At 37.8% G+C, this 24439-nt stretch overlaps 1 protein-coding gene and 1 long non-coding RNA gene across 2 annotated transcripts; both read left to right on the top strand.

The window, feature by feature from the left end:
- Positions 1-233: 233 nt before the first annotated feature.
- On the top strand, positions 234-1634 carry LOC113328008 (aspartic proteinase nepenthesin-1-like). Its single transcript, XM_026575109.1, has one exon. It carries the CDS (start codon positions 234-236, stop codon positions 1632-1634), a length of 1401 nt encoding a protein of 466 aa, XP_026430894.1.
- Positions 1635-1806: 172 nt separating this feature from the next.
- Positions 1807-3701, top strand: LOC113328449. The gene is made up of 4 exons (XR_003349423.1): positions 1807-1847; positions 2193-2373; positions 2818-2900; positions 3338-3701. It is a non-coding gene; the product is annotated as an uncharacterized LOC113328449 (long non-coding RNA).
- The last annotated feature ends 20738 nt before the right edge of the window (positions 3702-24439 follow it).

Below are 24439 nucleotides of genomic sequence, written 5' to 3'. Positions count from 1 at the left end.
CTTGACAAAGTCAGATCGGAGTATTTTTGTGAAACGGAGGGAGTATAAATTCGTTCATGAATTCATTTCATTCCCAACTCAAAACTGCTGAGTGTCTGTCCAATCAAAAGAAGAAAAAAATGAGTCAGAAAAATGTTGTTTCTTCTTCCATCAATTTGGTGTCAACAATTGTTTATATTTCGTTTCTACTAAACTTGGCCATTGCAGCTAAACCAAAAGGGTTTCGTATGAAGATGATTCGCAGCGACTCTAAAGAATCACCTCTACATCCAAGATATGCTAATTTAACACAAGCAGAAAGGTTTCGAGGACGCGCGGAACAATCCAAAGCTCGAGTACGTCACTTTGGATCAGCAAGAGCTGCTGCTTATAATCAAACCAGCTCCATGAATCCCAATGTTGTACCTGTAAAATACGTGGAGGACCGCGACTTTTACATTGGTGAGGTAGGAATAGGTACTTTCAACGATGAACGACAACCTTTTCAGAATTTCTATTTAATGATCGACACCGGTAGTGATCTTATATGGACTCAATGTCGCGGTGGCGGTAATTATTTCTATCAAGATACGCCATTTTATGATCAGACAGGTTCGACTACATACAAGCGCATCCCTTGTGAAGATCTTCCTAATCAGTGTAACGGAAGACGTTGCATAAACGGGTTTTGCACGTACAAAGAAGAATACGGGTCTGGACAACTAACATATGGTCATCTTGCTTATGAAACATTCACTACGGGATCAACTCGCGGTCAGGAATACAGTGATCGTTTTGTTAATATAATCATGGGTTGCGGTCTTAGTCAAAGGCATTTCGGACCAGCATTTGGTGTTCCTGAGACTCGTGATGATGATCATGCGTGGAATGGGCCGATACCTGCACCTGGAACTGCTCCAATAGCAGGATTTCTCGGTTTGGGACAAGGAGCCTCGGAATTTTCTTTGGTACTTCAGTTAGATGATCATACGGATAAACAATTTGAATATTGTTTGGCGTCATACGATCTTGAAGGTGCTGATGTTTCACCCACATATTTAAGATTTGGTTCCGACGTAAAAATTTTTGAACGACCTGCTGCTGAAATACTTAAGACTCCAATTATCCAAGACCAAAACTTCGGGACGCCTTACCACTTGAGTCTATTGGATATTAGTGTAAACAACAAAAGCGTAGGGTTTCAAAAAAGCGACTTCGAGATAAGGGGGGCTGGAATTGGTGGTACTATCATAGATTCAGGGACTCCACTTACCACTATGATCGGGCGTCATTACGAAAGAGTTGAGCAAGCGTTGATAGAATATTTTGAACAATTTGGTATTCGTGATGTTAATAAACCTAATCCTGGTTTCGATATTTGTTTCCGTATACCAAACAATTTCAATGACTTTCCAACGATGACATTCCATTTTGAGGACGCGGATTTTGTTATTAAAAATATGTCTGGTCTTTTTGTCTTATTCGGAGATAAGAAGCTATGTTTAGGTATCGTTAGCTCGCCTGACGACCCGGAAGTTGGTTCTATGTTTGATGTTATTTTAGGAGCTATGCAACAATCAAATAAAAGGATTTTGTACGATGTAGGTGTCAAGGAACTCGCATTTGCTGAAGAGGAATGCAATTTAGGTTCATGATTGAAATGTAAGCAAATGCTTTGAATGAATAAACGTATTTTTATTTTTCTTAATTATTCATGAATAATTTGCGGATCTCTGGAACGATTTTCGGTGGCAAATTCTATCTCCTTTATTTGATATTGAAATAGCTGGATATAAATGTGTATAAGAATAAAACCTGTTAATGATCTATATCTTGAGCGGATAAAGTCATCAACCAAATCATTAAATGTATATTCTTTTCCTTTTTGATTTTAGCATAACTCACTCTTCTAGTTTTGTATTTAGCATAATTCACTCTTCTAGTTTTGTATCTGGCTATGGGAATTTGATTTGGTTGCATATTATAATGCTGGTAAAGGGAGATTGTATTTTCTTTTTCTGACGTCTTTTTTTTCTTCGAGTCCTACTGTGATGAGGTCATCCTAGTGATAACTATCTTTAAAGGAGTATCTTTTATCCCTTGGATTATATCGTCTTTCTAAACCTAAATCATTGATGGTCTTTAGTTTAAAGGGATCGGTATATGATTTGTGATTGAATTTCTAATGTCTCGTGTATATTACATATATGCAGACAACCCAAGTGTCTTCTATGTTTCGTTTTCCAAACAAAGGAAGGGTAGATTAATGGAACACTCTTGGATTTTGGAAGTGGTTGAGTCCTCCTTTTGTTGGAACGGAGTATGGATCAATCATTGGTCCTACTTTGATTTCCACGGTAATCACTTAGGAAACTATGCTCCAAACTGGGAAGAGTAAGTTAATCAAAACTTAAAGGTATTTTTTTCTTGCGTGATCTACAAATAAAAATCTATATAATAATCAAGGATGCATTATATAGATGTTATTCGGTCATTGATCATCTTAGAAATGAAAATCCAAAATATATATTTTTGATCAAACGCCGTGGGAATTATTAAAAATATATTAATACTGTTAGACATTCGGGTTGGACTCGAATATGGTCGCCCATATGTATGTGGCAAGTACGATAGGGCTCCAAATATCTATATGATTTGGACCCTATATAAGTATCTCTAATAAATGTGTAGAAGTTAAGTGATTCCACCCATATCACACATAAGGTTTTACCATTAGAAAAATTATAACTCTAACCCTAAAGAGAGTTATCACACGAAGAAAAGGTTTCAAGTTCTTAGCATGTGAATCAAGTTTGTGCTGATCTTTGATGATTGTAGTACCTGCTGATCGTCGAGTCAAAAACGCTGATGTTGCTGCTGTTTCTGTTCCTTGTTCCTTCCTTTCGGAGTTCAACAACAAAGTATTTACCGATACCCGCTTCCGCTTTAATCGTATAATCTCTGATATTGATATCATGAGCTATGGTTTGATGCTTGATGCGTTTTCGTGCTTGAAAGTTGTTGATAACATGATAGTATCATGATTAGGGTTCTTGTTTTTTGGGTTAAAAATCATTAATGGATGTATAAATATTTCGGATCTTGATATGGGTGTTTTCTTTTGAAATATTTAATTGGGTATGTTCATTATTGATTAAAATGATCTACTGGAAAGTTCCGTATCGTTTGAACGCGTGGTTTGAAAGATATTGCAAAACCCTAGTTTTATATCTTATTTGTGAGCAGTGGTTTGATGATTGTTTTGATGCATATATGTCGATCCATGTTAACTAAAATTAATGTAGATAGATTGGTCTCTCTGAGAGCTTTCATTTGACATATTATTTGCTTGAATCAGAGCTTGTATGTGTAAGATATCATTTCCCAAAGTTGGTCATGCGCGTCTATACGCTGCTGAAATTTGGAGAAGACAATGAACAGTAACCGAGTTAAATCCGCGAGTCAACAGAGTCATAAATCGGCGAGTCAACTCGGTCCAGGATCGACGATTCAACTCGCGATTCGAACTGGTGGACCAGCTCGCGGTTCGGACTGGTGGATCATATCGCGGTTCGGATCGGTGGGTCAGCTCGCGGTTTCGACCATTGGGTCAGCTCGCGGCCCAGATTAGTGGGTCAACTCGCGGTCCAGACATGCGGTTCAACTCGCGGTTCGGCCCTGGTTATTTTTTCTCATTTTTTTCTCTATTTGTGGTTGTCGGATCAGCTCCAATTTTGGTGCCCTAAGTTTTTTCGACGCTCCGAATTCAATAAATATATTTTCAGAACTTAATTAGATTCACATGATAGAGTTTGATCCTTCGAAATTATATGGTTAATCGCTTTATCCATGATAACATGTGAATGGTTTTATGTTGTGATTGTGTAATTTCTTTAATATAAAACATGTTTGGTGCTGGGTTGAATTCATATCTTACTGAATTGTATGTCTAGATAACATGTTGATTGATTAGATAATCATATTGGTTTTATAACATGTTTGACTGAATTAAGATCTTGACCGAATAACATGTTAAAACAATTGAGTAGGAGGTTGTTTGGTTGAGTTTCTTTAATACCAAAAAAACATTAACTTGCGATATATTAAATAGATGTAGAAAATATTACTTGTGGTGCGAGAGATGATTAGGAGTTTAACGATTTTTCGATCTTGCGACTTGTAATGTTGTTTTGCTATTTATTTATATTAATGTCGCAAAGTTATTTTTTGAATATGTGTATAGTACCATAAGTTTAATATCCTTTTGTATTTTTTCGCCTTCTCAGCATGACTTAATGGCTTTCAACTGATTTGAACAAGGGAGAAAAACTTGATGGCGACAACTATAACATATGGCGCCGAAATATCGTTTTTCTCTTGAATAATGATGGGCTGCAGGAAATAACTGAGCATGTGATGCCTCGGCCTGAGGAGGGTACCAGGAATGGATTAAGAAGGATCGCATTGCTCGTTATTAATCCTGAGCTAAATGCACAATGATCACATTGGAGAGTTTGAGAACCACCAGTTTGCTCATGACATGCTGGAGGCAGTCAGGCAGAAATTTGGAGTTACCTCTGTGGTTAAGTTGCGCGCTTTAACTATGAAGTTCGAAACTTTTCAAAAGAAGGTGAATGTTACAATGAAGCAACATTTGAGGACAATGTCGTCAATGATACGTGAACATGATCCTACAGGTCATCACTTGACAGATGAACAACAAGTACAAGCTGTTATTTGTCCGTTACCTAACTCTTGAAAGCGGATGAAGCAAAACATGACAAATAATGATAATGTCTGCACTTTTGAGGATATCTGTCGTCGTGTGGAACTAGAAGTCGAGCAGTTGGAAGCTGCTGAGAATGACAGTTTTGTTTTCCCTGCTGAATCTGTTTCGCATAAGACCAATGGGTCTAAGCGCAAGAAGGGTAAGGGTTCTTCTTCTAAGAATCCTCGTGACGGATCTGGGTCATCCACTACCAACGCTCCTAAGCGCAAAAGAGGAAAGCGTGCTGGTTAGAAATAAAAAACGTAGATGAAATGCTTTAACTGTGATAAGAAAGGAAACTTTTCTTGTGAATGCACTGAGCGAAAGAAGGTAATTTCTGAACCTATTCCTCGTTATGAATGTTTTGTTTCTAGTCAAGCATTAGTTGCTCATTCTCCTCATTTGTGGGTTGTAGATTCAGGATCAACCGACCATGTAGTGAGGGACTGAGATGGGTTCCTAGATTATCGTCGAGCTTGCTGGGAGCATGAGAGTTTATATGGGGAACACAATTAGCAAGAAGTACTTGGCATCAGTACTTATATGCTCAAACTGCGACAAGGGAACACCTTAATCCTCCATGATGTACTTTATGCTCCAGATATTCGACGAAATGTATCAGTTAATAGTATGTTGCGTCTAGGCTTTATTTTCTTTTTGAGGGTAATTTTCTTAAGATTTCCTTGGAAACTGAGTTTTATGGTTTTGGTTTTATGTCAGATGGTTTTATGGTTTTGGATATTGACAATTCTAGTTCTTATGATGCTAATAAATCTATTTCATTAGTTGCGTCTTCCTCAGATGTTAATAGTGATTATGTGATTTAGCATGCTATATTAGGTCATATATGGCAACAAAGGATGGTTAGGTTAGCTAGAGAATGTCTTTTAGGCCCCATCTCTAAAGTCTCCTTGCCTACCTGTGAACATTTTCTTGCAGGTAAATCCATTAAAAAACCGTTTGGGACAACCAAAAGGGCCTCTGAGCGTTTGCAATTAATTCATCCGGATATATGTGGCGCAATGAACGTTAAGGAAAGACATAGAGCCTCTTATTTCATCACTTTCATAGATGTCTTTACGTGATATGGTCATATTTACATGACCATGTATCCGGATATATGTGGCGCAATGAACGTTAAGGCAAGGCAAGTCAGAAGCATTGGACTTTAGATGCCATGTATGCGAAGTGGAAAATCAATAAAATAAGAACATTCAGCCTCTCAGAACTAACAGTGGTCGCAAGTATCTATCTGACCTATTCAAAGCGTATTGTGAGGAAAAAGGGACCCTGAGACAATTGACTATTCCTGGTACTCTACAACAAAATGGTGTAGCAGAGAGAAGGAATTTTACTTTTTTATACATGGTTAGGTCAATGATGGCGGAAGATCATCTTCCTATTTCGGAGATGCGTTACTGACTGCTTCCTATCTCCTTAATCGTGTGCCTTCGAAGTCAGTGCCTTCCACCCCATATGAATTATAGACCGGTACAAAACCCGAATCGGTTAATTTACGACCATGGGGTTTAGCTGCTTATGTACACAACAGTTTTCATTGGTATGGGAAGCTGGGCCCTCGAGCGAAAAAGTGTATCTTTATCATATATTCTGATCACTCAAAGGGCCATGTGTTCATTAGTGAGCATCCTGATGGGAGTGTAACTGAGATTGAGTCATGTGATGCAGATTTCCTAGAACAAGATTTTCCTAGAAGGAACGAGGTAGGGTTAGATCTTAACCTCTTTGAGGTGGATGAGTCAATGGACGACACACAAATTCGTCTAATTGATAATATAAAAGAAATTCCTAGTTCATCTAGGGAAAGTGGGAGTCTTCCACCTGATAATGGATTGGCTCCATCAAATCAAGATCCCAAATCTCGGAGAAGTGATCGTGGAAAAGTCCCTGGTCCTCATTTTTCAAATTGAGGGAGAAAGTTTCATAGTTTGTTCACATGGTGATGCAGAGCCTAAGAATTTCAAAGAGGCGATGTCATCTCATAAAAAGGAAAAATAGATTATTGCACAGAAAGAAAAGATAGAATCAATGAGAATAAATGGTTTGTGGCAATACGTTGACCTCCCAGAAGGGCGCAAGGATATTGGAAACAAATAGGTTTTCAAAGACAAACGCAATGCAGATGGTTTAGATGAAAGATATAGGGCTCGCCTTATGGCGAAAAGATACACCAAACAGGAAGGTGTTGACTACGAGGAAAGTTTCTCCTCTTTGATGAGAATCGCCTCGATACGCCTTATGCTAGCTATTGTCTCACATATGGATTTGGAACTTCATCAAATGGATGTTAAAACTGCATTTCTCAATGGAGAACTAGATAAGGAAATTTACATGGAGCAACCAGAGGGCTTCGTGATTAAAGGTCATGAGCGTAAAGTTTGCAAGCTCCGAAAATCTATTTATGTCCTAAAAAAATCTTGTAGACAATGGTATTTAAAATTTGGTCGAGTCATTGTTTCCAATGGGTTTACGATGGTAGAGGAATACCATTGTGTGTACGTTAAACGGTCTGATAAAGTTTTCCTTATCCTTTCCTTATTTGTTGATGATATCCTTATAGATGGAAGTAACATAGTGTTGATGGTGGTTTTTAAATCAAGGTTTCATTATCCTGTCCTATTTCCACCAAAAAAAAAGTTTTGGTCAGGAGCATACAACACTCAGAAATCACTTGCTAGCTTTCTCATCTGTTAGCTTTCACTTTCTGATACAAATTAAACAACTACTCCTACAGAATCAACTATTTTGGTCTCAACACTCTCTTCACTTCCCTCCCCAAAACCAACCCTTCTCCTTCACTTTCTGACCAAAGCAAGTTAGGAACGTCCATTTCTTGGTTTAGTCCGGATTTGTACAGATTGATCTCTCGAATCTAAAGTACTCCCTTCTAGTAAATTGTTTAGGGTTTAGACTCGTTTCTCACCCACAACACACGAAATTACCGGAACCAGCAGAAACTGTTTTCACCCTCAAACACATGGAAATTGTTGTCGCCACATGATGTGATCTCAAAGTTGTTGTAGTAATAGGTTCGTTGAGACTTGTGAAATCATAATTTTAGACTAAATTTTAAATTAAAAAAATAACAAACTTAAATAAAAGTGATATAAAAAATATGGAGAAGACTAGGGCTATGGATTCCACTAATTATCAATATCAAAGTGATTTATATTATATAATTATAATCATGCAAATCCTTCATTCAAATTGATTCCTAATATTGCAAAAGTTGATTTTTAGAAATAACAATTGTAGATCCAAAGTATGGGACATCAAAACCCTAGGCTAGCATGCTCCATCAATTGAAATAAAAATTATTTAACAATAACCATTTTATCTATTTATTTATCAAGGAAAATAATCATATAATAATTGCATAAATTAAAAAAAATAGAGACTACCACTTTTTATTGGCGAAATAGCTTCCTCCGTCGCCCAGAGGATGGGTCTAGCACATCATGTTGGAAACCCCGCTCAAAAATCATTATTATTGCTCAAAGGGTGTTTACAAAGATGAAATGGAGAAAATGATGAAAATCGGGTGTTTGCAACGTTTATAATTGTTGCAAACACTGTTACAGAAAACAATAAAGATGAACTGTTGCTATTGCTGTTGCTGTAGCTTTGCGACCCTCGTCTGATTGTCGTTGTCACTGTAGCATGAACAACTGCCTATGGTGGTCTTTTGTACTTCGTGTTCTTCACAGTAGCAGCAGAAATGGTGCTTTTCTGCAACTTGATTTTTACGCTCTGTGATGTTCCGTCTCTCTCCCAAACTCTCCGTAAAGCCTCTATGACATCCCAGAACTCTTTATATACTCGACAGGGCCTCAAAATCCCTGTAATAACTTCGGAAATATCTTCATTAACTCTGCCAGCTTCGGGATATTTTTTTTCCTTTTTCTTCTCTTGCACGTGTCTGCAGGTGCTGAATCTTCCTTATTTATCTCTGAAACGCTCTAAAATGTCGCTTGAGTCAACAAACATGCTCATAATTCGTTCAAACTCATGGAATCTCGTGAAATAACTCTCCCATGCACGGACTGCCCTGTTTTCTCCTTGCGAGTTATCTAGTCAATTTTAACCAAAACAATCAACCATACCACGCCTGTTACGCTCAATCAAGTCATCCCAATGAATATCAGCCATTAAATCTCCTTCTAGCACGCCCAAAAGTCCAATCCTAATTCTGCCCTCGATTGTGATTATTTTCCCGCCAATTTGGAGTTTCAAACGAAGAAGGAAGGGTTTCCCCTTATCCAGCTGTTTGGGTGTAAATAGCAGGTGGGCGCCCCTTAGCAATTGAGTGCCCCTTAACCAATAGTGGGAGTCCGAATAACACGTGTCCTTCGGGTGCTAAAATCAACTTTTTGAGCCGAAATTTCCAATAAAGTTTATTTTCCAAAAATAAATAAAAACACTATATTAGTACAAAAATCGAGTTCCAACAATACGGACATTGAGGACAATTTAAACACAAAAATGTGTCTATCAAATATCCCCAAACTTATTATTTGCTAGTCCTCGAGCAAATCTAATCTAGAAAATAAAATGACTACACTTAGCACGTGCAGCAAGCCGTTAAACCGCTAGGTGGCCCTAGCGACGGAGTGTTATCTCCGGAAGGTTTACCAGAGGTGTAGCCACAAAACCTTTACTCCAGACCCTAGCTATATACGCAGAACCATGGAAGGCACTAAGAATCTCATTGGTTGGCATACTTATTGACTATAGGAGGAAGTACCCTGATGCGAAATTCTAATTGTTGTACCCGAGTTTGCATTCAAGCATACTAAAATTCATATAAAGTGACAGAGCTCTACTCAGATAGTTTCTGGACATCATAAACCGTAGTCAACCAATCACATGGATAGATTAAGAAGATGGATGTAGAGAAAAATGTAGATGATATTGACTAAGGTGAACCTATCCTAATGGACTGAGATACTGGTCTGGACTAATATCAACACACTGGCATATACAAGGGAACCAGTGGTCGATAATCCTAACTCTAGGTCAACTCAGCTGGCATATACAAGGGTACCAGTGGTCGACTTTATTGTATTTATTCAGGTTGGTCTGGTGGTCTGGTCTTTTTTTTTTTTTTGTATCTCAGTCACTCTATTTCACCCTAGCAATGGTAAAAAAAGAAGTGATCAGGATTCTTTCGATGTTTCAATCACGAGGTATGGCGAAACTACCATGTTTTTTTTCCTAACACCTGAGCTCTGTGCTTTTATGAATAGACTCTTCTAGATGTTTCCATCTAATAAGATTGGTTCCTCAACTTCTACAACCAAAATGCTTCCATCCACTTAGATTGGTTAGTGCTATCCTTAATATGCATAAATTTCTAGGCTCTGGAGTTTATTTATTCTAACAAAAAGGTAATAAAAAGTTTCTACCCCACCCCCAAACTTAAATATAACATTTTCCTCAATGTTTATAATGAAAGAGCAATACCAAAAAGTAAAGTAACATGAGGAATCAGTAAAGAGAGAAGTCGTAAAGATAGTACCTGGGTGAAAGGAGAAATCAAAAACTAATATACAACATAGAATCACCTCGATGGTCAATCAAGGGTAAACAGGGTCCTCCAGAGGGACCTCATCAACATCACATGTAGAAAAGGGATCTAAAAAGGGTTTCAATCTCTAACCATTAACCTTTGAAGAACTACTACCATCCGGTGTTTCAATCTCAACATCTCCATGAGGAAAGACAGTGCGATCAATAAAAGGACCCGTCCACCGAGAACGTAACTTCCCATGGAAAAGATGCAAGTGGGTATCATACATAAGAACTTTTTGACCTGGAGAAAATGACTTCCTTAAAATATTTCTATCATGCACAAGTTTCATTTTGTTCTTATACTCCTTAGGACTATCGTAAGCATCTATACGAATCTTGTCCAACTCATTGAGCTGGAGTTTCCTATGGGCTCCTGCCTTGTTAAGTGAAACGTTTAGCTGCTTAACAGCCCAATATGCTATATTTTCTAACTCAACAGGTAAATGACATGCCTTTCCATACACAAGACGATAAGGCGACACTCCAATGGGGGTCTTCAACGCAGTACGGTAACCCATAAGGCATCAGTAAGCCTAGACGACCAGTCTTTCCGATTAGGATTAACTGTTTTCTCTAATATACGTTTTATCTCCCTATTGGAAACCTCTACCTGACCACTAGTCTGTGGATGATACGGGGTAGCTACCTTATGTGTAATACCATATTTCTTCATCAAAAGCCTAAAAGGTCCATTACAAAAGTGCGACCCTCCATCACTAATTATAGCTCGCGGTGTACCAAAACATTTAAGTATATTATCTTTCAAGAACTCAATCACAACCATATGGTCATTTATTTTACACGCAACCGCCTCAATCCACTTAGAAACATAGTCTACAGTGACAAGGATGTATAGGTTACCAAAAGAATTAGGAAATGGACCCATAAAGTCAATACCCCACACATCAAAGACCTCAACAACTAAAATAGGGTTCAAGGGCATCATGTTCCTATGGGAATTGGTTCCTAATTTCTGGCAACGTTCACAAGTAACACAGTAACTGTGGGAGTCTTTAAACAACGAAGACCAATAGAATCCACACTGCAATATCTTAGCAGCAGTCTTCTTAGCACTAAAGTGACCCCCACAAGCATGATCATGACAAAAGGAAATAATACTGGACTGGTCACTCTCAGGTATACATCTCCTAATAATCTGGTCTAGACAATACTTAAACAAATAAGGATCATCCCAAAAGAAGTGCTTAACCTCGGCTAAAAAGCTAGAACGATCTTGTTTACCCCAATGTTGGGGCATTCGACCAGTAACAAGATAGTTCACTATATTCGCATACCAAGGTAATTGGGTAATAAAGAACAGTTGTTCATCAGGAAAGCTATCCTTTATAGGAAGGGAATCATCAGGGGAATCAACAACTAGCCTAGACAAGTGGTCTGCTACTACATTTTCGGCACCCTTTTTGTCTCTAATGTCTGGAGAAAACTATTGCAACAAAAGGATCCACCTAATCAATCTAGGTTTCGTATCCTTCTTAGAAAAGAGATATTTCAAAGCAGCATGATCAGTATATATGACGATCTTAGAACCTAATAGATAAGGTCTAAACTTGTCTAAGGAAAACACAATGGCTAACAGTTCCTTCTCAGTAGTGGTATAGTTCAACTGGGCATCATTCAGAGTTTTGCAAGCATAGTAAATCACATGAAGTAATTTGTTTTCTCGCTGACCTAGCACAACACCAATAACATAATCTGAAGTATCACACATGATCTCAAAGGGTAGGTTCCAGTTGGGTTCCTGGACTATGGGGGAGGTAGTGAATAAAGTCTTAAGCTTCTCAAAAGCCTCTAAACAAGCATCATCGAAGACAAACTTAGCATCTTTTGCAAGAAAATTGCAAAGAGGTCTAGAAATCAAGCTAAAATCCTTAATGAATCGACGATAAAAACCAGTATGCCCTAAGAATGACCTAATATCTCTTACGGTTTTTGGGACTGGTAAATTTCTAATAAGGTAAACTTTGGCTCTATCTACCTCTATACCCTTCGAAGATACGATATGCCCTAGAACAATTCCTGAACGAACCATGAAGAGACATTTCTCTCAATTAAGCACTAAATTCTTTTCCTTACACCAAGTCAAAACTAATGACAAATGATGCAAGAACTCATCGAAAGACGAACCAAACACTGAAAAATCATCCATAAAGACCTCTAAGAACCGTTCTACCATGTCAGAAAATATGCTCAACATACAACGCTGAAAGGTCGCAGGGGCATTACATAGCCCGAAAGGCATGCGTCTATACGCAAAGGTACCAAAGGGACATCTAAAATTGGTTTTCTCTTGGTCTTCTGGGGCAATAAGAACCTGATTATAACCGCAATATCCATCTAAAAAGCAATAATGGCTACTTCCAGCTAATCTCTCTAGCATTTGGTCGATGAAGGGAATGGGAAAGTGGTCCTTCCTAGGGACCTTGTTCAATTTTCTATAGTAAATACATACACGCCAACCCGTGGTAATTCGGGTTGGGATTAACTCATTGTTATCATTTTGGACCACAATAATACCGGATTTCTTGGGAACAACCTAAACGGGGCTGACACACTTACTGTCTGAAATGGGGTAGATAATGCCTGCATCTAACAGCTTCATAACCTCAGTTCGAACTACTTCTTTAATATTAGGGTTCAGTCGACGTTGCATCTCCCTAGAAGGTTTGGTGTCATTCTCTAAATATATGTGATGCATACAATCAAAATGACTTATACCCTTAATGTCTTCTATGGTCCACCCTAAAGCTTCCTTGTTATTCTGAAGGACTGTTACTAGCCTACTTTCCTGATCACTATCCAAGTCGGATGTTATAATCACAGTTAAAGTTTCAGATGGGCCTAAAAACACATACCTTAGGGTATCTGGTAATGGTTTAAGGTCCAATTTAGGAGGCTTTTCTAACGAAGGAACTAGGGTAGACTTAGAAACTGGTAGTGGTTCGAACTTATGTTTCCATCCATTACTAGTGTCTAACAAACGGGTTGAATCTAACAAAGCATTCACCTCATTAATCATATTATCATCATAAAAATCAATCCCAAAGTGAGCTAGGCATTTCTCTAATGGAACTTCTAGCAAAGTGTTTGGTAAAGACTCCTCGACTAATGTTCCTATCATGTTCACCTCTTCTATGTTCGAGTCATTTAGTTCAGAGGGTAGCTTACTAATATTAAAAATGTTCAGCTCAATAGTCATATTACCAAAACACAATTTCATAATACCATTTCGACAGTTAATGATCGCATTGGATGTAGCTAAAAACGGGCGACCTAAAATTACCGGTATCTGGTTCTCTAGGTCAGGGACAGGTTGGGTATCTAGGATAACAAAATCCACTGGATAAATAAACTTGTCGACCTCAATAAGAACATCCTCGATCACACCACGAGGAATTTTAACAGACCTATCATCTAACTGAAGTGTCATCTGTGTAGGTTTCATCTCACCAAGTCCTAGCTTAAGGTACACATGATATGGTAGTAAGTTCACACTGGCTCCTAAGTCAAGCAATGCTTTCTCAACACAGTATTTACCTATTGTGCAAGAAATGTTAGGGGACCCTGGGTCTTTATACTTAGGAGTAGTGGTATTCTGAATAATAGAACTCACGTGACTAGATGGAAAAGCTTTCTTCTGGACACTAAGCTTTCGCTTTCGTGTACACATATCCTTAAGAAACTTGGCATAAGCGGGAATCTGCTTAATCACATCTAATAATGGGAGGTTGATAGTAACCTGCTTAAAAACCTCCAATATATCATTAAAGTTGGACTCCCTCTTAGTTAGAACTAGCAGCTGGGGGAACGGGGCTCTGGGAACAAATCCGGGCTCAACAGGACCTTCATTGGTCTCTTTAGAAACTCTATCAATCTCCTCCGGTTTCTGGTTCGGAAGGGTGAACTACAGCATGTTCACTATCAGGCGTGGAAACCTTGTCGTCTTTCACTCTACCACTCCTAAGGGTTTTAATAGCATTCACATGATCGGATGGTCTTTCACCTACTTTATGAACTCCTCTAGGATTGGGCTGAGTTTGACTAGGAAACTTACCTTTTCCCCTCAAAGACTCATTTATCTGACTAACCTTAGTTTTCAACTTAGAAATAGCATGAGAGTTAGCATAACCTATACTCTTACTTTCTTTTATCCCTTGCACAACCATTTGGTTGATCTTTTCAGAGCTTTTAATAAACGAAACGAGAGTCTCTTCTAAACTTGTGATCTTTTTATCCGAAGGGTTCTGAAACTGGGGTTGACCTGAAGAGTTCTTAGCATAACCAGAACCTGGGGGAGGCTGAGAATTACTAGACTGACCTTGATTCTGGCCCTTAGACCAAGAAAAATTAGGATAGTTTCTCCAACCAGGATTGTAGGTCTCTGAGTACGGATCAAACTTCTGACAGTTCTCAAACCTGGAGTTTTTATAGACAACATGGGCTTGTTCTTCACTAACCTGACCTTCCCAAAATGAGTTATCGGGCTCTGTTCCACAACTAGAGACTTGAGAGGCTCTATTAGGTTCAATAAGGGACCTATTTTTAGACTGACCCATTTCCATATCTTCTAACCTTCTAGACAAAGCAGCAAACTTAGCATCTGAACCAAAGCTTGTATCTACTACATTGGTGCTACTTCATTGACCAAGAGTCTTTTAGGAGGTTCAACACAAGGCTCCCACTGTTGGGATTTTTCAGCGACAACTCATAAGAAGTTAAAAGCATCATCATCATTTTTACTAGTGAACTCACCAGCGCACATAGACTCGACCATGGCTTTGGTCGAATAGTCCAAACCATTGTAAATAATTTCTACTAGTTTCATCTTATCAAATCCATGGTGAGGACATTGGGATAGGAGATCATTGAATATCTCTAAGAACCTATAAAGAGATTCTCCCTCTTGTTGCATACTGGAACTAATTTTTTTCCTAGCAGCTGTAGTTTTATGCTTAGGGTAGAATTTCATATAGAAAGCAGCAATAAGTTCCTGCCATGTTTCAATGAATTCAGATGGTAGGCTGTTCAGCCATGTCTTGGCTTTGTCTTTCAAGGAAAAGGGAAACATCTTAAGTTTCAAGACTTCATCAGTAAGGTCTTTTATTCTAATTGTCCTACAAATTTCCTCAAAGTCCCTAATATGAAAATAAGGGTTCTCATCATCTTTTCCTAAGAATATAGGGATCATCTGAAGAATACTAGGTTGTATCTCGAAATTAGCCATAGTGGCTGGAAATTTAATGCACGAAGCTCGGTTGGTCCTAGTTGGAAACATGTAATCTTTCAAAGTTTCCTTCGCTGGCATTGCTGAAGTACTAGGGGTACTTTCCTCACGAAGAGACAGATTCTCAAAAATGAAGTTTCCAAAAAAGGGGCTCTCAAAAAAAGAGTCTCCGAGCTCCCCTCTTCCACAAGAAGAATTACTAGGTTTTTCACTAATCAATCGACCTAGATTGTCTCTTTTCCATGCACGCTCTCTAATAACCTCGGACATACACTAGAAAAACAAAAGAAAAAGAAAAATAAAAATCCTAAAAGGAAGGGAAGTTTTATGCAAACACAAACACGGCATACTCCACCACAACAAACCTATTTATTTCTAGCATACAAAAAGCATGATGGATCCACTTAGATTGTTTCTAGACCAGCTTCTAATCCTTCGAAAGGGAATACGTTATAATTTAAGAAAACCTCTCTGGAATCAATCCGAGTCAAAGTAAGTTGAATAGAGACGAGGGAAGCTTAGTGGAGCTTTGATACCCAAGGCCTCACCGGCATTACAAGGCGACACAGTCACGCATTCAACTCACAGAAACCATCATAAACTTCGAAGTATGCTTAATATAGTAACCAATATTTTTCGAATGACTTTCCTATTAATATTGTTACCCTATCGGTCTCGTTTTAGTCAGTATTTTAAGCTTAGGTTCGCGTTTGGTATCGTTTTCCTAAGGCGGGCAAGAAGAGAACGGTGATGAAATCCGAAACCTTATCTTGTATGTCCAGGCCTTGCCTTTTACTAGGAAATTAAAGCATTCGTATTCAGTTCCTCGTCATATATGCAAACGAATACAGTAACCCGCTAGCAGGGGATTCGTGAGTGTTTCGGCAAACTTATCTCCCGTTACAGAAGGGGGATGAACCGTTGTAGTCGACTCGGGCCACGACTCCAATGTCGTCTACGAACCTGAGGGGCCGAGACGATATCGTAATCGCCGTCCTTCTCTGCACACAGTTTATATTTAAACTACCCTTCAGTAGGGTTTAAAAATAATGTCCCAAAGTTTAAAGTCCAAAGTCCAAAAACAAAGTGCAAAAGAAAAGAAAATCTTCTTCTTTCGCTCCTTTCGCTTTGCCTTTTACTCCAAGTCTTTAAGTATTCACCAAAACTTTGGCACAATTTTCTTTCGCTCCAAATTCCAAATTATGTAAGGAAAAGACAAAAACCCAAAAACATAAAGAAGAAAAAATTAAATAAAAACAAATAAAAACCTAAAAAAGAAAAAAAAAATCTAAAAACTCTAGCCTAAAGAAAAGTCCGCGTCGGCGGCGCCAAAAATTGATGGATTTTCAAATTTATTGTAGTCATAGGTTCGTTGAGACTTGTGAAAGCATATTTTAGACTTAATTATAAATTAAAGATATAGCAAACTTAAATAAAAGTGATATAAAAAATATGGAGAAGACTGGGGCTATGGATTCCACTAATTACCAATATCAAAGTGATTTATATTCTCTAATAATAATCGTGCAAATCCTTCATTCAAATTGATTCTTAATATTGCAAAAGTTGATTTTTAGAAATAACAATTGTAGATCGAAAGTATGGGACATCAAAACCCTAGGCTAGCATGCTCCATCAATTGAAATAAAAATTGTTTAAAAAAAACCATTTTATCTATTTATTTATCAAGGAAAATAATCATATAATAATTGCATAAATTAAATAAAATAGAGATTACCACTTTTCATTGGTGAAATAGCTTCCTCCGTCGCTCCAGAGGATGGGTCTAACACATCATGTTTGAACCACGCTAAAAAATCATTATTATTGCTCAAAGGGTGTTTACAAAGATGAAATGGAGAAAAAGATGAAAACCGGGTGTTTGCAACGTTTATAATTGTTGCAAACACTGTTACAGTGAACGATAAAGATGAACTGTTGTTGTTGCTAAAGCTCTGCGACCCTCGTCTGATTGTCGTTGTCACTGTAGCATGAACGACTGCCTCTGGTGGTATTTTGTACTTCGTGTTCTTCACAGTAGCAACAGAAATAATGGTTTCCTGCAACTTGATTTTTACTCTCTGTGATGTTCCATCTCTCTCCCAAACTCTCCGTAAAACCTCTATGACATCCCAGAACTCTTTATATACTCGACATGGCCTCAAAATCCCTGTAATAACATCGGAAATATCTTCATTTATAGGATCAGAATCTCGCAGCAATAATGCTTCAGCGAAATTATCAACAACACAACAGCGTCGCAGAATAATTTTTGAAGTGACATAATAAACGACGTCAGCTAAAATCATGAGAAGAATGTAATGATTCTGCGAAAGTTAGAGAGTTTGCGAGATTAACATTTTTAAGGTTGCGAGAATATCGCAAGCCATATTCGAAAATAAAGGACAGATTAGCTGTCATCCACTATGTATTTCCCTATAAATAGTCGTTCAGTTGTAAAGGAGAGGGGAGAGATCTTTTTTGAGTAAGAAACAAGTAAATAGGAGAGAGAAAATTTAGAACAGTGGTTATTCTTGATTCCTTTATCTTTTGTTGTAAGATTGTTCAAAAATTCATCAATAAAATTAAGATTGTTAATCTAAAATGAGTTGAGTGTTGATGAAATCATATGAAGGGTGTAGTGTAGGATTTCGTGCAACTACATAATGGCGCTAGAAACAGGGACGCTGAAGATCGAAAGTTGAAGATTGTTGTTGAGATTATTCAAATCAAGAAAGTGATTAAATAAATCAGTGAACCAGTTAAAAGAAAAATGATTAGAGTCAATGAAGATGACAAAATATTGGAGTGTAATATGATAACAAAAACAATGGTTAATGAATTCCATGAAAACATCAAAGGAATACATAAACGAAATTTTGAAGGGAGGAAGGTTATGTCGGTAGAAAAGAAATCACCCTTGAAAGATTGGGAAAAGCAAAAAAATACATTCATGGCGGCAGAAATACCAAAAGAAAATTTGAACCACACATCTCCATTGGTTATTACAGTGCCTATTACGCGGAAAGAGAAGGAGACAACAACAAAATCCATGGGAGAATGGATATTGAACAGAACTTTAATCGATACATGAAGTTCAGTGGATATAATATTCTATCATGCTTTCAAGGGAATGTGATTTAAAGATGAAGAAATGTCCAGTTCAACATATTTTGTTCATGGCTTTGGAAAATCTATAAGAAAACCTAAAGGAGAAATAGTGGTACGAATTCTACTAGGAGAGATCGAAACACACGTAACAATATGCGTGGTGGATATGGAATCTCCATATAATATGTTACTAGGAAGACCATGGATACATGCGATAAAATATGTAGTATCAACATTGCATCAATGTATTGAATTCCCAACACCAAATGGAATAGGAGAAATCAGAGGAGATGTTGACAATGCGAAATTATGTCATCAAATTGAAATAAAGCATTATGAAGGAAAAGCAAAAAGGAAACAATTTCGCAGAAAGTTGGCAAAGGAGGCAAAGAAAGAAGAAGAATTTAGAGTACATATGATAAGGAAAAAGAAGGCAATGGAATACCCAGCGAAATTTCGGAAGAATGAAAAGGACCTGTGAAAACAATAAAAGAACCAACACCAATGGGAGAACCCAAGCCCAGTTACACTGCAGTAGAACCAACAAATGAAATAAACGTTGGGACTATAGAAGAACCTCTAATATTGAGAATTGGAACCAAGATGGATGTAGAAGAAGAAGAAAGAACTGTCTATCTTTTGCGAGAATATAAAGATGTTTTCGCAGGGAGCATGGATGAGATACCGGGAGTAGATCCATCAATTGCATGCCACAAGTTGGAGATTAACAAGAATGTGAGACCACTTAAACAAAGAATAAGAAAAAGCGCAGCAGCTTACCATTCCCAAATAGAAGAAGAACTACAAAAAATGCTTGATGCGGGAATCATAAGAGAATCTAAATACCCAGAATGGATAGCGAATATGGTCATTGTCCCAAAGAAAAACAAAGGAATAAGGATTTGCATAGATTTCACTGATTTAAACAAAGCTAGCCCTAAAGATAGTTTTCAGTTACCAGATATTCCTCAAATGGTGGAATCCGCAGCGGGAAATGATAGGGTATCGTATTTAGATGGGTACAAAGGGTATAACCAAATACCTCTCGCTAAAGAAGACCAAGAACATACTGCTTTCTTCGCCCCTAGAGGTTTATATTGTTACACGAAAATGTCATTTGGTTTGCGAAATGCGGGAGCGATATACCAAAGAATGGTAGAAAAGGTGTTCGCAAAATGGATACACAAAACATTAGAAGTATACGTGGACGACATGTTAGTAAAGAGTAAAGAATCCAAAGACCATGTACAGGACCCGAGGGAGATTTTTGAACAAATGCGGCGGTACAACATTAAACTGAATCCTGAGAAGTGTACTATTGGAGTTGCATCGGGAAAAGTTTTAGGCTACATTGTATCAAAAGAAGGAATACAGGTTGATCCAGAAAAAGTGCAAGCAATTCGTGACGTGCCAACACCAGAAACGATAAAAGATGTACAGAAGTTGAATGGACTTCTAGCTTCGCTGGGGAGATTCATTTCGCGACCATCAGACAAATGCAAATATTTTTTCGATATACTCAAGAAGGGTGTGAAATTCAAATGGACTGATGAATGCGAAAAAGCTTTTCAAGGGATCAAAAAACATCTTATGAATACAACTATTTTACAAAAAACAGAATCAGGAGAAGAATTATTGATCTATCTTGCGACGACGTCGCATGCATTAAGTGTTGTGTTATTGCGAATAGGCGCAGGAGTGGAGAAACCCATTTATTACATTAGCAAAACTTTTAATACTGCCTAGAAGAATTACTCAAAGATTGAGAAGTTGATCTTAGCATTAGTTTATGCATCATTTAAGATCCACATATATTTTCAAGCGCACAAGATAAAGGTATTAACGAAAGTACCAATTAAATTAGTGATGAAGAATTCTAAAAGATCAGGAAGAGTGGAGAGATGGAATGCACAAGTAGGCCACTTTGATATTAAATATGAAATTTTGTCTTCACCAAAATCACAAGTTGTTGCAGATTTCTTGGAAGAATTTCCTTTAGAAGAAGACGAAGCGGTAGAAGAAATGATGGATATAGAAGAAGAACACGGAGATCCAAAAGATTTATTAACAGATTCAAATATATGGCAGATATTAGTATATGGATCATCAAATGGAGAAGGCAATGGAGTTGGAATTGTTTTAATTTCACCAGAAGGAATAAAGATGGCTTTTTCATTCAGATTGGAATTCGCGTCCGCTAATAACGAAACGGAATATGAAGCTGTGATACATTCCTTAATTCGCAATAGGAATGAAACTAGAAAATGCCAGGATCACTAGTGATTCGCAGCTAGTTATTCGCCAAATAAATGGAGAGTATACTACAAATGAACCATCCTTGAAGAAATACAAGAAGCTTGTTGAAGAATTGTCAGCGAAAATCCAAAAAATAAAATGGAGGCACATTTCAAGGAAGGATAACAGACTCGCACACGCTTTTGCTTTCATCTCAAGTATGATGACAGATCCAACTGCGAGATGCATAAAAATACAAACACTTCTGTCACCATCAAAAGAAGAAGAATAAGTGGACGTGATGATAATAGACGGTGAAGAAGAAAAACAAACGGACAATATCGCAGATTGGAGAACGCAACTTCATGCATATTTGGCGAAAGGAGAAACACCAAGAAATAGATTGGAAACACACAAGTTAAAAATCCGCGCAACGAATTATGAATTAAGAGATGGGCTGCTATACCGAAAATTCTTTAATGGACCATCACTCAGATGTTTGACACGAGAGGAAGGAGAAAAAGTACTAAAAATGTTACATAGTGGGGATGCTGGAAATCATAGCGGGGAAAGATCTTTGGCACATAGAGCAAAAATGCAAGGCTATTACTGGCCATACATGCACGAATATGCAAAACAAATATCAAGACGTTGCGAAGATTGTCAGCAACATGGAAAGAAAATACATGCACCTGGAGCACCATTGTCATCTTCAACCAGTGTGTGGCCTTTTGGAAAGTGGGGATTAGATATTGTGGATCCATTTTTACCAGGTTCTGGACAAAGAAGATACTTAATAGTCGCAACAGATTATTTCACAAAATGGACAGAAGTGAAGGCAATATAGCATATTCGCGACAAAGATATCTTTACATTCATATTCGAAAATATCATTTGCAGATTCGGAATTCCTGCGCAGTTGGTATCTGATAATGGGAAACAGTTTGAAGGACAGAACATAGAAATGTTACTTAATGCATTTAAGATAAAATGTGAAAAGTCTACTCCTTTGTATCCACAAGCTAATGGGCAGGTAGAAGCAACAAACAAAAAAATTGCAGATATATTAAAGAAGAAATTGGAAGGGCATCACAGAGCATGGTGCGAACAAGTACATAATGCAGTATGGTCTTATAATACAACTAGAAGAGAAGCTACTGGAATGTCACCTTTTTGTTTAACATACGAAGTTGAAGCGGTGTTATCAACATAAGTTGTTATTCCGACAACAAAGAGAGAAGCTTGGGAGAAAAATCTTAGTGCGGGTTTGATCTTAAACAAACTTGATGAATTATAAGAAAGAAGAGAAAAATATTTACAACATATGGAGAATTATCAGCGAAGATTAGCCATAGAATATAATAAACGTGTCAAAGTACGCAAATTCCAACCAGGAGATTTAGTTCTGCGAGAGACACCAATATATCAGCGAGAAAATGGTGGAAAATTAGCAAAAAAATGGGATGGACCTTACATCATTAAGGATATAGTTGGAACATGAGCTTATAGATTAATGGATCCAGAAGGTAGAGATGTTGGTCACAGACTTGACAGACCATGGAATAGGTTGTACTTAAAAAGATATTATCCGTAAGAAGCTTTGAGAAGTTATGGATTCTGAAAGAATAATTGCAAGATTATGCATATCAAAACAATATCATGATGTGCGAAACTTTCGCAGAGATAATCACAGAAAAATGACATAAAAGAAACGGGCGAACCTTTATGGCGTACACCCTAGTTCGCGAATAAAATTTCGCAAGAGGCAAATGTAAGACCTAAAGTACGTCATATAAGGGGATACCTGTTGCATGGCTCAGGGAAAGGATACACCGCCACTGGATCCTGAGTCATGGGGATTTGGGGTCAATAAAGCCCATCCGGGAGAGGCACCTTGGATTCTCAGCTTAAGCATATGACTTAGGTTGGGCGACTAAGGTAATAAGGACTCTCCCAAGGAGTGCAGATCTGATCAAGGCGCTGAGGTACACGGTTGAGTCAAGAGTGCTAGGGGCGTTTGAATCGTACCTTGTCATTCTTGACAAGTCTTGGCTTATACTTCACTCGGCCTGAAGAAAACCCCACTTAGGGTGCAGTCTCGTAACCATAATACATATAGGTAAAGGGATAAGAGGCTGCGAAAATAACTGGTTGTTGTTAAGACTGGATGGGAGGAGCTAACCTTATATGGTAGAAGTACGCCTCCTTGAAGGGGCAACCAGGGGGAGATAAGGGCGGCACCCTCCATTAGGGAGCTGATAAGTGTCTTAAGACGCAAATGTCATGAGGCTTTTTATTCGCAAGGGTATTAAGACTTGTCATATTTGTGCAACAATCCTGAAGAGGTAATAATACAAAAGAAAAAGATAAGACGAGATCAATGGGTTTTCGCATGAAAGTGCGAAGACGTCCTGCGATTTCATCGCAAGACGGCAATGTCATGAGGCTTTATTTTCGCAAGAATATTTAGGCCTGTCATATTGTCGCAACATTCCTGAAGAGGCCATAATACAAAAGAAAAAGTTAAGGAAAGATCAATGGGTTTTTGCATGAAAATGCAAGGATGTCCTGCGATTTTGTCGCAATGACAAGAGGTGGCATAATAAGACCTTTAATTAGGAAGGCAAAATAAGACCACATGACAAAAGAAAATATTTATAAGTATTCATAAAAGATTATTTTTCGCAAGAAAGATAATGAGAGGCAAGTATGGGAATCAATAAACAAGACGCATTATCTTTCTCACCAGCAAAATACTAAAAGGGAAAATTGATTCCAAAGTTGGTTGAAGAATATTATTCGCAAAAAGTAATAAACATAAGACAATTCAAGAAGATATAACTAGATAAGAAGCTCATGCTTCAATATTAATTCCAGTAGAAGGAGATAATAGACGTTCTTAGCCAATGTTCTCATTATCGCAATCCTCTCCTTCATTTCGATTCTGATCTTCGCCTTGATTAGCACCTTGATTATCGCCAGCAATTACTTCTTCATAAGAGATTTCATTTTCATTTTCATTTTGATTAACACCAGCAGATGATTCCTTAGAAGGAATTTATTCTTCATCTCCCAAGAGATTATCCTCTGCACCACTTTCATAATCATAGTCACTATCAGCAGTACGGGGAACTTCATCATCATCTACTTCCAAAAGTTCGATTTATGTAGGAGGAAGAGATTTAGACAATAAAATATCATTTACAAGGACTTCATCCCAGAGATGAACTTGACGAAGAAGTGCTCTCTGATGATTCCTATCTTGAATATCCTTAAAATAAGCAAGATAATCAAGTCTTCTTTCTGCTCGGTCGCGAGAACCAGTAAGGACATAGTAGAGCAATGCATTGTCTTTGCGAATTTTGGCATATTTAGCCTCCAAAACAGAAATGGAGGAATGAAGATTCTTCTCAGACTCTGTGAAAGGTAGAATACAAAATTTCAATAAGACGAAAAACTCAAAAACATATGACGAAGAAAAGATAGTTAAGGCAGTCAAACTATTATGACTA

This window comes from Papaver somniferum, unplaced genomic scaffold (genome assembly GCF_003573695.1).
Source record: "Papaver somniferum cultivar HN1 unplaced genomic scaffold, ASM357369v1 unplaced-scaffold_107, whole genome shotgun sequence".
Classification (NCBI taxonomy): Eukaryota; Viridiplantae; Streptophyta; class Magnoliopsida; order Ranunculales; family Papaveraceae; genus Papaver; species Papaver somniferum.
This window is presented reverse-complemented; position numbering and strand designations above follow the sequence as displayed.